This window comes from Chiloscyllium plagiosum, unplaced genomic scaffold (assembly GCF_037043375.1).
Source record: "Chiloscyllium plagiosum isolate Xiang-an unplaced genomic scaffold, Cpla_swu_hap1 HiC_scaffold_10, whole genome shotgun sequence".
NCBI classification, from domain to species: Eukaryota; Metazoa; Chordata; class Chondrichthyes; order Orectolobiformes; family Hemiscylliidae; genus Chiloscyllium; species Chiloscyllium plagiosum.
The window spans coordinates 79,524,569-79,538,855 of NW_028270148.1; the positions used below are offsets into that span (position 1 = coordinate 79,524,569).

At 41.7% G+C, this 14,287-nt stretch overlaps 1 protein-coding gene across 14 annotated transcripts in view; it reads right to left on the reverse strand.

Annotated features, from left to right (window-relative positions):
* dop1a (DOP1 leucine zipper like protein A) overlaps positions 1-14,287 on the reverse strand; it is a 355,628-nt gene that overhangs the window by 159,948 nt on the left and 181,393 nt on the right. For all 14 annotated transcript variants that reach the window (XR_015758480.1, XM_087991490.1, XM_087991491.1 and 11 more), the window contains one exon: positions 7,835-7,987. Coding sequence is in view for 13 of the 14 variants with exons in the window: in XM_087991490.1 (XP_087847616.1) it covers positions 7,835-7,987 (153 nt within the window). In the remaining variant the exon portion in view is untranslated. The remainder of the gene's footprint in view (positions 1-7,834; positions 7,988-14,287) is intronic.

The following is a 14,287-nucleotide window of genomic DNA, read 5'->3' on the forward strand; positions in this document are numbered from 1 at the left end:
TTCCCTTACCCTATATTTACCCCTGACTAATGCACTTAATACAATGGGCAATTTAGCTTGGCCAATTCACCTGACCTGCACATCTTTGGATTGTGGGAGGAAACCCATGCAGACACAGAAGAATGTGCAAACTCCACACAAACATTCGCCCGAGACGGGAATTGAACCCAGGTCTCTAGCGCTGTGATGGAGCAGTGGTAACTACTGAGCCACCATACCGCCCATGGAACACTTTAGTACCTAAGTAGTACTGAATGGTGCTGAACATTGTACAATCAACCGCCAACACCCACGCTTCTGATATTATAACTGACAGAATGTTATCGTGAAGCAGGTGAAGACAGCTGGGCCAAGGACACTACGGTTTGAGGCGAGAGCAGTTTCCTTGCAGCAAAGTAAATGGAGTGGAGTTTTCACAGGTTTGAATAAGATAGACAAGGAAAATTTGCTATATTAACCAAGAATGTAAGAAACAGCGATGCAATATTTTAGACAAGATATGCAGGGTGACCATATGTTGATCAGGAGGCTTTGCCCAAGCAGTTGGGACAGAGCATATCCTGAGTGAGCCACAGCCCTGGTGAGGTTGTTTCTGGGAACTTGCAGCGCTGAGAGATTTTGGCGCAGAGAGGAAATGGTGCTTTTTACTTCTTTTTTGGGTTCATAGTTTTTAAGGCTTTATGTGGTTTTAAGTTTGTAAGGCTGTATTCTTCAGCTTTGACTGAACAGATGAAGGAAATCAGCAACAGAATAAATGAGTCCCAGGACCAGGAGCTCAGCAGTTCAGATTCAATACAGCAGAGAGAAGGGAGTCCTAGTTTAATAGTTGCAGTTTCAAGGGCCTACTGATTAGGAAAATAAATCCATTAATGACATGATAGGAAAATGAGGGTGTTGTTTGGTTTATGATTTTAAAAGGTATATTTTGTTGGCAGAGCATATATTAACTGAGAAACAACACAAATAAATGGAAGTTAGGGTTAAGATAGTAAAGCAATATGAGTAAGCAAAATGGAGTAAGCATAAGAGACATTAGTTATTAATATCTAATGTAAACAAATTTTATTTTAAAAATGGAGTAACTAAAGGACTTAAAATAAGTCATGGCAGCAGGCCTCGCATTGTGATATGCTCCTCCTGTGCTCAGTAGCAAACTACAGAAGTTTCAGTTCTCCCTCATGGCTACTGATTCATTTCATTTTAGAGCTGGAGCAGATGAATTCACTATGAGGCATCTGTGATGCTGACATGTTGGGGGTAGCACATTCAGGAAGTTATTAAACTGCAGTGCTCTGATCACCCTCCTTTATAATATATACCATTTTGGATACTAATGGGGGGGGAACAAAGAGGGATTATGGGACTGGAAAAAGTCATGACAGCCAACTTCAATGCACTATGAAATGATTGAGCAACTAAATACATACTTTGGTTCTGTCTTCACAAAAAAGAGGACAGAAATCAGATACCAGAAATGTTGGAAAATGTACAATTTAGTGAGAGGGAAAAACAGAGGGAGATCAATATTAGTAGTGAAATGGTGCTGGGAAAATTGATGGGATTGAAGGCGGATAAATTCCCAGGACCTGAATATCTACATGCCAGAGTACTTAACAAAGTAGCTCTAGAAATAGTAGATGCATTCATGGTCACATTCCAGGATTCTATAGACTCTGGAACAGTCCCTGCAGATTGGAAGGTAGTTAATGTCACTCCAATATTCAAAAAGGAGGATGGGGAGAAAACAGAATTATCGACCTCCAATCCATTATCAAGGACTTTATAGCAGAGTTTTTAAAAAAGCAGTGGCAGGATCAGGCAGAATTAGCATAGATTTATGAATGGGAAACAATGCTTGACAAATTTATTGAAATTCTATGAAGATGTAACTAGTACAATTGACAAGGGGGAGCCAGTTGAAGTGGCATATTTGGACTTTCAGAAAGCATTTAACAAAGTCCTGATGAATTCCTGATGAACAGCTTTTGCCTGAAACATCAAAATTCCTGCTCCTCGGATGCTGCCTGACCTTCTGTGCTTTCCAGCACCACTCTAATCTTGACTCTGATCTCCAGCATCTGCAGTCCTCATTTTCGCCCAAGAGATTACTGTGCAAGATTAAAAGGGATGGGATTGGGGGAAGTGTATTAAGACAGATTTTTTAAAAACTGGTTGGCAGAGAAGAACCAAAGAATAGGAATTAATGGGACCATTTCAAATTGGCAGGCAGTAAATAATGCGGTGCCACAGGGATCAGCACTGGGACTCCAATATCATTAATGATTTGATGAGGGGGAAAAAAAACTAACATCGCAAAATTTGTAGATGATATCAAGTTTGAGGGTGAGCTATGATGAGAATGCAGAGATCCTTCAGCATGATCTGGACAGGTTGGGTGTGTGGACAAATCAATGACAAATGCAGTATAGTTTGATAAATGTGATGTTATTCACTTTGGAAGAAAAAACATGGAGGCAGATTTCAAACCTGAATGGCTGTAAATTGGAGGAGGGGAATGTGCAACAGGATCTGGGTGTCCTTGTGCACAGTCGTTGAAGGTAAGCATGCAGATGTAGCAGGCATAAAGAAGGTAAATGATATGCTTGCCTTCACTGAAAGAGGTTCTGAGTACGGGAGCAGGGATGCATTGTTGGTGAGTCCACACCTTGAATATAGTGTTAAGCTTTGGTCTCCTTTTCTGAAGAAGGATATGCATGCTTTCAAGGGAGTGCAGTGAAGGTTTACCAGGCTGATCCCAGGGATGGTGGGACTGACGTATGAGGAGAGATTGACTAGGTTAGGATTGCTTTCACTGCAGTTCAGACGAATGGGGTGGGGGGAATCTCAGAGATTCTAAATGGACTAGATAGGGTAGATGCAGGGTCGATGTTGCCGATGGTGGGTGTGTCCAGAATCAGGGGTGACAGTCTGAGGATTCAGGTAGACAATTTAGGACGGAGAGGAGGAGACAAGGAATGGTGAGCCTGTGGAATTCATTACCACAGGAAGCAGTTGATGCCAAATCATTGAATGTATTCAAGAGGTGGCTAGATATAGCATTTGGGGCAAATGAGATCAAAAGTTATGGGGAGAAAGCAGGATTAGGTTCTTGAGTTGGATGATCAGCCATGATCATGATGAATGGCAGAGCATGCTCAAAGAGCTGAATGGCCTCCTCTTGCTCTTATGTGTCTGTGTTTATGTTTTGCTATGGGTGGCCCTGTTCCACAAGAGGGGAGGGGAATGAACAGCTGGGCTTCAGTGGAATAGGATCCAATTGCAAGGGTAACAATCCAGGGTTTCTATGACCGCACAAGGGACATTGCCTCCCTAATGCTAGGGTCAGGGATGTCACTAAGCAGAAAAAGAGAGGAGGTCCTGCAGGTAGAATTTAGGGAGTAAAGTACTGCATTAAAGAATAGGACCCAAAACTCTTATTCACTAGACTATTTCTGGTGCTGCATGCTAGTGAGTCTAGAAATCGAGGTTAGTCCAGACAAACGCGTGGCTGGAGAGAGGGTGCGGGATGGAGGGCTTTAGGTTTCTGGGACAGTTTTTGGGGGCAGAGGGATCTGTACAAAATAAATAGCTTGCACCTGAACCAAAATGGGACTAACATCCATTTGGTGTTGGAGGGTTTAAGCTAACTTAACTGAGGGGTGGGATCTTGACATAAGGTTCATCAAGGGCGGACGAATGGTCAAAATTCAGAGACAACAAAGGAGTCAAGTAAGCATAGAAATTAAAGGCCGGTTAAGACATAAGGGAGTTTGGCAAAGGTGGATGGTATTTATTTTTATACAAGATGACATACAGCACGATGATTTGAGAGCACAGATTTAAACATGGGGTGTGGTATGATTGTTATCACTGAGTCAAAATTGAGAGGGGGGCTGGCCTGGTAGTTCAATATTGCAGGATACAGGGTCGTCAGGTGAGATGGGGTGGAGGAAATGTTGCAATAATGATCACAAAATCAATTAGAGCAGTAAGCAGGGATGACATCTTAGAAGGAGCCTCAAACAAAGCCATATGGGTGGAATTTAAAAACCAAAGAGGAGCAAACAGAGATTTACTACCCTCTGACAGAAAAACGTTCCTCCTCATGTCTACCTTAATTAATAACCCCTCATTCAAGAGGCCTGGGTTCAATTCCCGCCTCAGGCGACTGTCTGTGTGGTGTTTGCACATTCTCCCCGTATCTGCGTGGGTTTCCTCCGGTTTCCTCCCACAGTCCAAAAATGTGCAGGTTAAGTGACTTGGCCATTCTAAATTGCCCGTAGTGTTAGGTGAAGGGGTAAATGTAGGGGAATGGGTCTGGGTGGGTTGCGCTTCGGCAGGTCGGTTTGGACTTGTTGGGCTGAAGGGCCTGTTTCCACATTTAAGTAATCTAATCTAATCTAATGCCCTCTGGTCCCAGACTCTCCTACAAGGGGAAACAACTTTTCTGCATCTACCCTGTCAAGCCTTCTAAGAATCCTCTATGTTTCAATAAGATTTCCTCTCATTCCTCTAAATGCCAATGAGCACAAGCCCAACCTACTCAAACTCTCCTGATAACATTTTTCACTCCATACCCAGAATCAACCTAATAACAGTTTTCTGAACTGCCTCCAATGCCAGTATATTGATGCCATATACAGGAAAACAAAACTGTTCACACCATCGTGGATAACGTGAAAATTGGCCAGCTGGCTGACAGTAAAGAAATCAATGTTAGATTACAGGAGGATATAGGTGGATAGTTGATTGGCAAATCAGTGGAAGATGGAATTTAACCAGGCTAACAGAGATGATGCACTGTGGAAGGCTTAACAACACAAGGGAATACTTAATGATAGCAATCCACTCAGAAGCTCAGAGGAATAGAGGGTTCTTGTCCACAAATTCCTGAAGGTGACAGGATTAGTAGATAAAGTGGTTAAGAAAGCAGGTGGGGAACTCGCCTTTATCAATCGACGTGTAGACTATAAGTGCAGGGAGGTTATGATTAGATTAGATTAGATTACTTACAGTGTGGAAACAGGCCCTTCGGCCCAACAAGTCCACACCGCCCCGCCGAAGCGTAACCCACCCATACCCCTACATTTACCCCTTTTAACCTAACACTACGGGCAATTTAGCACGGCCAATTCACCTGATCTGCACATTTTTGGACTGTGGGAGGAAACCGGAGCACCCGGAGGAAACCCACGCAGACACGGGGAGAACGTGCAAACTCCACACAGTCAGTCACCTGAGGCAGGAATTGAATCCGGGTCTCTGGCGCTGAGGCAGCAGTGCTAACCACTGTGCCACCGTGCTGCCCACGGTTATGGTGAAGCTGTACTGGAATCTGATTAGGCCACAGCTGGAGTACTCTGTGTGGTTCTGGTCATCACACTATAGGAAGGATGTGGATGCACCGGAGAAGGAACAGAAGCAATTCGCCAGGTTCCTAGGATGGAGCATCTCAGTTACAAATAGAGACTATATAAGCTCAAGTTTTCCTCTTTGGAATAGAGGAGGTTAAGGGAGAACCCTGTAGAGATATGTATAAGATAATGGGCAGCATGGACAGGGTGGATCCAGAAAGCAGCCATTCCCCTTACTTGAAATAACAAGGGGATATAATTTTAAGGTAGGAGATTTACAAGATATTTGAGGAAATCTCGTTTGTCCAGACAGTAATAGGTTCTGGAATGCATTGTCTGGGTGGGTAGCTGAGATGTTGAACCTTTAAAAAGGTACTTGAATAAGCACTTGAAATGTTATAATATTCAAAGGCTATGGGCCCAATCCTGGAAAGTAGAACTAGTGTAGATTTAGTGTATTTTTAGTGATACAGTCTTGATGGGCTGAAGGGCCTCTAGTGTACTGTATGATTACATCCCACTGTGGTTCGAGTAATGTCTTGTATAGTTTTAGCAAGACGTCCTAACATTTATTGCCAATTTTCATTGAAACAAGGGGCAACATTCCATTTGCCTTCCCTATTTCCTGGTGAACTTGGATGCTAGCTTTTGGTGACTCATGCACTGCAACTCAAATTCATCTGTGCCAATTTTTTCCATTTAAAAAGCATTCAGCTCTTCTATTCTTCCTGTCAAAGTGCACACCGTTACATTTTCTCACATCATATTCTTTCTGCCAGGTTTTCATCTACTCACTGAATCTGTCTATATTCCTCAATTGACTCGTTATTTTATCCTCAGTACTTGCTTTTCCACCTATTTTTGTGTCAACCACAAACTTGACAATAGTTACTTATGTCATCGAAGCCATTAATATATATTGCAAATAATCACGGCTCCAGTACTGATCTGTGTGGTACTCAAAATTGTGAAATTTCACAGATTGCAATCCTGAAAATCGTTTATCTAACATTTCTACCTTCTCTTAGTTAACCGATCCCCTACCCATGCTAATATACCACCCCAAACATCTTAAGAAGTAGTCTTGTGTGAAATACCTTATTGAATGCATTTTAAAACTCCAAATATGTTACACTTATGTTCCTTTTTATCTATCCTGCTTGCTACCTCCTCAGAGAATGTGAGGAAGAACTGTATTTCACAGTGAGTGGAAATGACCTTGAAAATCCCAGCCATTATGGACTGTGGAAGCATAAACAATCAATGATGTTAAAAGGATATTGGATTAAAACTCAGAAGTAACTACACTAACATGGCTAGGGAGTACAGCAAGGAATGGGATTGACTGAGTTCTGAGGAAGGGTCACTCGACCCAAAACATTAACTCTGATTTCTCTCCACAGATGCTGCAGATCTGCTGAACTTTTCCAGCAATTTGTTTTGGTTGTGTATGGGATTCATTGGATTGCTCTACAGAAAGTATAATGAGCTGAATGGTCTCTTTTGATGATATAAATGATTCCCTTAGTCAGGCATTATAGACGTGATCTATATGGACTTCAGTAAGGTGTTCGACAAGGTTCCCCATGGGAGACTGATTAGCAAGGTATACAGGGAGTACACCGAGATACACGGAGAACTAGCCATTTGGATACAGAATTGAGTCAAAGGTAGAAGACAGAGGGGGGTGGTGGAGGGTTGTTTTTCAGACTGGAGGCCTGTGACCAGTGGAGTGCCACAAGGATCAGTGCTGGGTCCTCTACTTTTTGTCACTTACATAAATGATTTGGATGTGAGCATAAGAGGTACAGTTAGTAAGTTTGCAGATGGCACCAAAATTGGAGGTGTAGTGGACAGCGAAAAGGGTTACCTCAGATTACAACAGGATCTTGACCAGATGGCCCAATGGGATGAGAAGTGGCAGATGGAGTTTAATTCAGATATGACTCTATAAATTCCCCAACTTCTATCAAAACAAGTAAGTTTTGCTTATTAACCTACTGGTTTTAGGAAGGGATAAACTTCCAGATGCAGACGCCTCATGACCTATCTTACAATGTGCAACTTTTACTACCAGAAGGTGATACTGTCCAAGATATAGGTGAAATAATTATTCCTTCCATCTCAACATTCAGCCAATTGATTTGCCTTCAATAATGCAGCTGTTATCTGAAGTTGGTAGCAATGTTTGATCAGATATATCAAGGTAACACAGGTCCTTTATTTCCACACGCAAAACACCCCACATCTCCTTCAGACATGGGTAAAAGATGCTCACCAATTTTTGCCCTAGCCAGTATAATGGATACTCTATTCAGAAGCTTTCATAGTTATGTAAAATCTGGTTTAAAAAAAAAGCTCAATGTCACTCCAGGAACAGCAATTTCCACTATGGTGGAAACACAGTAGCAACTGCTAAGTGATTACTTCAGACATGTCCAACAGTACAAACACCCAAATCTTTAAGGACATCCTCATACCTTGTCTTTATGTAAGAGTTGCTGACTAATTACATCTTCGCAAATGCTAGAAGATGGGACGAGATTATGCAGTTGATAAAACAGTTCGACACCTCTCTGATAATATTGTGGGGTTTTATCCCCAAGCTGATTCCAAAGTATCACCGCCACTTGCTTTAATAAGAAAAAGAAAAGAAAAATTGACAATTATATTTTAATTTTTAATGACACACAACACAGCATAAGTATTCTTCAGACTTAATGTGTACATTTCAAATGTAAGTGGTACAATACAAGACTTTTCAAATTTAGAGTCATAGAGTTCTTAATGCAGGAAATGTTTTTAAGAAATTTCTGGAGAAAGTGAACTTATTTATTTCATGATATTGTTGTGTTGCTAGCCCTGTCCTGACTGCAGTTGGCTTTTCAAAATGTATTATTTCACTGGGTGTTAACTTGCTTAAACAAATAAGCAAAATCAATATTTGTTTCCCATTGCAGATTGCCCTTCAGAAGGTGGCAATGGGCTAGATTTATTTACTGAATGATTATTTAACTGAATTTAAATTCGACCATTTCTATGCATATCCTCGAACTCATGTTGCCAGAGCAATTGCCTGGGTCTGGATTACGTTATCACTATACCACACATCTTCTAATTTACATGCACTGCCCCAGTAGTTTTATTAGGTGCCAAATGTCTTGCCAAATCTGATGGGTACATTCGCATTATAAATCATTTGTGAATATACACCCTTAATTTTGTAAATTTCTTCTAACCTCTCAGTCACAAATTCAGGCCTACTACAGATGTTATGTTGGATGTAGTCATCTTAGCCGGACTAATAAGACATTTGAGCATCTTGACTTTTACTGGGACCGACTCACGTTGTCCTATGCTCCCTTGTATACTGGCAAAACCTGGAGTGCAGCCAGAGCACTGCATTGTAATTTAAAGTGGACATTCACATCTTTCACATAAATCTTTCTGATAAATACAACAGCAAACCATGCAAATTCTTGAGATAATGCCAGATATGAATAATCAAGCTGTTTACTTCCATGTTAACAAGAACATACCAAAAAAAGTTACGTTTGGTCCTTTAATTGAATGGACCAAACTTTGCATAAAACTATATTAACAACATGCCATTCCCTCCCAAGAATAATGGGATTTTTTTTAACAAGACAATTTCCAAGCTTCATGTAGGCCTTGCCTCGCTACCTTATAGGGCTCTGCTTTAAAAACTTCCATGCTACTGTGTATTTTAATTCTCACTGTTCACAGCTAAAATTGGATGATACATAAGGCAGTAATTGCCCTTAAGTTATAAATTCAAGGTATGGAACAAGGCATTAACAAATTAATAATAAACACAATAATAGAACAGTAAAATTAGGAAAAAAATAACAGTGGTCTTTCGTAGAAAGTAGAAAATATTTATCCACATATGCAGAAGATGTTAAAACTGTAGTGAATACTGTATATAATCAGGTATTAGTCAATCTCTTATAAAAATCAAATGTCTTCTTTCAGCCAAATTTTATTTTTCTCATGGTTCTCATTTAAATCAACCCCAACTTTTGGCCAAAAAAAAAACTTTCTACCTACCACCTAAAATCAAATTCACTTGAGTGCAAAGCTACTCCTTCATAGAATCATACAAGAGGCTAGCATCGATAGCAGGTAATTTCAACTTTCCTAACATCAATCAGGGTAATCAAAAATAGAGTCATCCAGTTATACAGCATGGCAATAGACCCTTGAGATCATTTTTTCTGCACCAATCAGATATCCTAAACTGATTTAGTCCTAAATTGCCAGAATTTGGCCCAGATCCCTCTAAACCCATCCAGGTATCTTGGAAATGTTGTGGCTGTATCCATCTCCACTACCCTCTCAGGCAGCTCATTCCATACACAGCCCACAGTCTTGTGAAAATGTTGCTACTTAAGTCCCTTTTAAATCTTTTCTCGCTCAGCTTAAATCTATGCTCTGTAGTCTTGGACTCCCTTACACGAGAAAAAGACCTCAGCTATTCGTCTTATCCATACCTTTCATGATTTTATAAATCTCAGCCTCCGAAGGAAAAAAATGCTCCAGGGAAAAAAAATCCCAGCCTAATCAGCCTTTCTCTAAAAAGTCGCATACCCCTGAATACTTAGTTCGCGGCCTTGATTTCATAACAACCATGTCTCTGAAATGACTGTAAGATCATACCCATTAACCTCTATTTATTATACCAATTCCTTTTCGTTGTGCTGAATACCATGTACATTTAATTTTAAATGGAATTCTTAGAATGCATCAGGAAAGCTCTTTAAGCCAGTTTGTAGAAGTTCTGCCAAGAAAGGAGGTAGTCCTGGACTTAATTTTTGATAATGAAGCAAGGCAAGTGTCAAAGTATCAAGGCAAGTGGGTGAAGTAGCAGAAGGGATTTGTTTTTGCAGGCAGTGATCATAACTCCATTAGGTTCAAGATTGTTGTGGAAATGGACAAGACTGGGCCTAAAATCAAATTTCTAAACTGTAGGAAGGCTGACTTTAATAAGATCAGGTATGGATTGGCCAGAAGTCGATACTTTTAAGTGAATCTGTCAGAGCAGTGAGATGCATTCAAGGATTGGGGCGGCATGGTGGCACAGTGGTTAGCACTGCTGCCTCGCAGCACCAGAGACCCAGGTTCAATTCCTGCCTCAGGCAACTGTCTGTGGAGTTCGCACATTCTACCCACGTCTGTGTGGGTTTCCTCCGGGTGCTCCGGTTTCCTCCCACAGTCCAAAAATGTGCAGATTAGGTGAATTGGCCATGCTAAATTGCCCATAGTGTTAGGTGAAGGGGTAAATGTAGGGAAATGGGTCTGGGTGGATTGCTCTTTGGAGGGTCAGTGTGGACTTGTTGGGCCGAAGGGCCTGTTTCCACACTGTAAGTAATCTAATCATGAATTAGATTCCAATAAAAATAAAGGGTGGGAACAACAAATCCTGTGATCCCTGGATAGCAAGGAATATAAAAGATTGGATAAAGAGAAAAAGACCTCAAAACAGCAGAAGCCCTGGAAGAGTACTGAATGTGCAAGGAGAAACTTGAAAATAAATTAGGAAAGCAAAATTGGATATTTGGCATGTTTAAAGTAAGAAAAATCTCCAAGGCCAGCTGAAATGTATCCCAGGGCTGTTTCATGAGGAGAGAGAAGAAATAGCACCGGCATTAGCAATAGTTTTCAATTTCTCTCTGGCCATAGAGAACTGAAGTACAGCCAATGTAGTACCATTATTGACAAAGGGAGCAAGGATAAACAAGAAACTACAAGCCAGTCTAACCTTCACATCTGATTAACTTGATTAAATGTTTCAAAGCTTGAACCAGGTATGTAGATGAGGTAAGTGTATTTAACTTTAGCAAGGCTCTTGGCACAGGAGACTGATAGCAAAGGTAAGAACCCATGGAATCCAAGTAAATTTGGCTAAATGGAACCAGAATTAGCTGAGTGGTAGAAAGCAGGTGGTGATGGTCTAGCGTGGTTCTGTGACCAGTGTGGTGTCACAGTGATTAGTATTGGGGCTCTTGCTATTTATGGCATGGAGGTTATTGTTGAGCAGGTCAAATGTACTGATCAGTGGCAAATGGAATTCAATCCAGATAAGTGACAGGCAATACACACAGGCAAGGGAATACATGAAGGGTTGGACCCATGGGAATCACCAATGATCAGAGGGACCATGCTGTGCATGCCAACCAGTGCCTTAAGGTTGCAGGACTGGTAGATAAAAAAAATTAAAGTGGTGTCTGGGATATTTGCCTCTATTAGTTGAGACACGGTATTAAGAGCAAGAAGGTTATGCTGGAACTCTGTAAAAAGTTGGTTTGGCAACAGCTAGAATATTGCCTGCAGTTCTGGAATCCATATTAGTGGGGCAATGTGATTGGAGAGGCTGCAGTAGAGATTTATCACCATGTTGCCTGGGCTGCAGAGATTTAGTTTTTTTTCTTAATTCACTTGTGCGACATGGGGTGTGGGTGTCACTTGCTGGCCAGCATTTATTGTTTGTCCCTAGTTGTCCTTGAGAAGATAGTTGTAAGCTGTCGTCATGAATTGCTGTAGTCCACAGGCTGTAGGTTGACTTGCAATAACCTAAAGAGAAAATTCCAGGATTCTGACTTGGTGACAGTGAAGGAACGGTGATATATTTCCAAGTCAGGATAGTTATTGTTCGTAGCAGAACTTGCAGGAGGTAGCGTTCTTATGTATCTGCTGCCCCTATCCTTCGATGGAAATGGTCATGGGTTTGGAAGGTGTTAAAGGATCATTGGTGAATTTCTGCTGTACAGCTTGCAGATTGTACACACAGCTGCTACTGACAATTGGTGGTAGATGGAGCAGATGCTTGTGGACACAGTGCCAATTAAGTCAGTTGTTTTGTCCTGGACAGTGTGGAGATTCATGGTTGTTGTTGGAGCTGCACCCATCCAGGCAAGTTGGGAGTATTCCATTAAACCCTTGAATTGTGCCTTGGTAGAGGGTGGACAGGATTTGGGGAGTTAGATGGTGAGTTACTTGTCATAGTTTTCCGAGCCATGATCTGTTCTTGTAGTAACTGTATTTATGCAGTGAGTCCAGTTGAGTTTCTGGTCAATTGTAACTCCTAGGAGGTTGACAGTGAGAGATTCGGTATTGGTAATACCACTGAATGTCAAGGGACAGTGTTTAGATTATCTCTTTTTGGAGATGGTCAGAGCCTGGCATTTGTGTGCATGAATATTACTTGCCACTTGACAGCCTAAGCCTAGGTATTGTCCACATCTGAACAGTATCTGAAGAGATGTAGATAGTACTGAATATTGCACAATCATTGTCAAACATCCCCACTGCTGACCTTATGATAGAGAAAAAAATCATTGATGAAGCAGCTGAAGATGGATGGGCCATCTCCTTCAGAGATGTCTTACAGCTAAGATGACTGTCTTCCAACAACCACAACCATCTTCCTATGTGTCAGGTATGACTTTAACCAGTGGAAAGTTTGCTCCATGATACCAATTGATTCCTGTTTTGCTAGAACTCCTTAATGCCACACTCGGTTGAATGTGGCCTTGATGTCAAGGGCTGCCAGTTTCACCTCATCTCTGGAATCCAGCTGTTTTGTCCATGTTTGAACCAAGGGTGTACCAAGCAGCCCTCGCAAAATGGTAGCACAATGGTTAGCACTGCTGCCTCACAGCATTAAGGACCCAAGTTTGATTCCAGCCTTGGGCACCTATGTATGCGGAGTTTATACATCCTCCTCATGTTTGCATGGGTTTCCTTTGGGTACTCCAGATTCCTCCCACAATACAAAGATGTGCAGGTTAGATGGTTTAGCCATGCTGAAAACCCCATGCACGGTTACGGGGATTGGATAGAAGGGTGGATCAGGGTGGGATGCTCTTCAGCACTGTTGGGGTTCTATGATTCTATGAAACCCAAACTGGTTGCCAGTGAGTAGGTTACTGCTGAGTAGGTTACTGCTTGGTAGAACTGCTGATGACACCTTCCAACTTAAGATGGCCTTTTCCAAGATGGCGGTGGAGTTGGACTCCTCAGCTGGAGGTCATCTGGCATTCGTTTCTTTTCTTTTTTTTTTCCTCTTTTGTGTTTGTTTTACCTTCTTTCCACTCAGTGATGTCCTGAACTATTGGCCTCAGCATGCACCAAGCGTAGAGATCTCTTGCCCTGACCCCCCACCCTCTCCCCGCCATGGCAGCCTTTCAGTCTGGCGTGACAGTCTCCCGGCATGGGTCAGCAATTTTTTGGTAACCTGACGTGGCGGTCTCTTGACCCAGCGTGGAGTTCCGGCCTCAAGATGATTCAAGAGTGGTCTCCCAGCCTCGCGATGAAGCCCAGTGCTGTCTGGTGTCAAGGGCCAGCCGTCTAGAGACTAAGTATTAGTGTAGACTGGGTTGGAAGGACAATTATTCAGAACTTATTTCTTTATTTTTCTAATTCCTTTTCCCCTAAGAATTTGTACCTAGGTATCTTTGACTCCAAGACGGCATTGTAAGTGGCGACTTGTAAACCTTTCACTGTACCCAAATGAGTACATGTGACAATGAAGCCAATTCGAATTCTAAAGAAGAGAGACTGAATTGTCTGGGATTATTTTCCTTGGAGCAAAGGAGATTTGCTGGGTGGGGAGATGTCATGATTGAGAAGTATAAAATTATGAGGGAACAGGACAGGGTAGGTCAGAAGAAATGTTTCCCCTTGATAGAAGAATCAATGACCAGGGAGCACAGATTTAAGTTAAGGCTTAGAAGTTTACACGGGACGTGAGAATAAATGTTTTCAGCCATAGGGTTGTAAGATTTTGGAACTCTTTACCTGTAAGAGCAGTAGAAGCAAAAGCCATCATAACTTTTAAGTAGTATTTAGATATATGCTTGCAATGCCAGACACACAAGTCTATGGGCCAAGTGCTGCAGAACAGTTTTAGA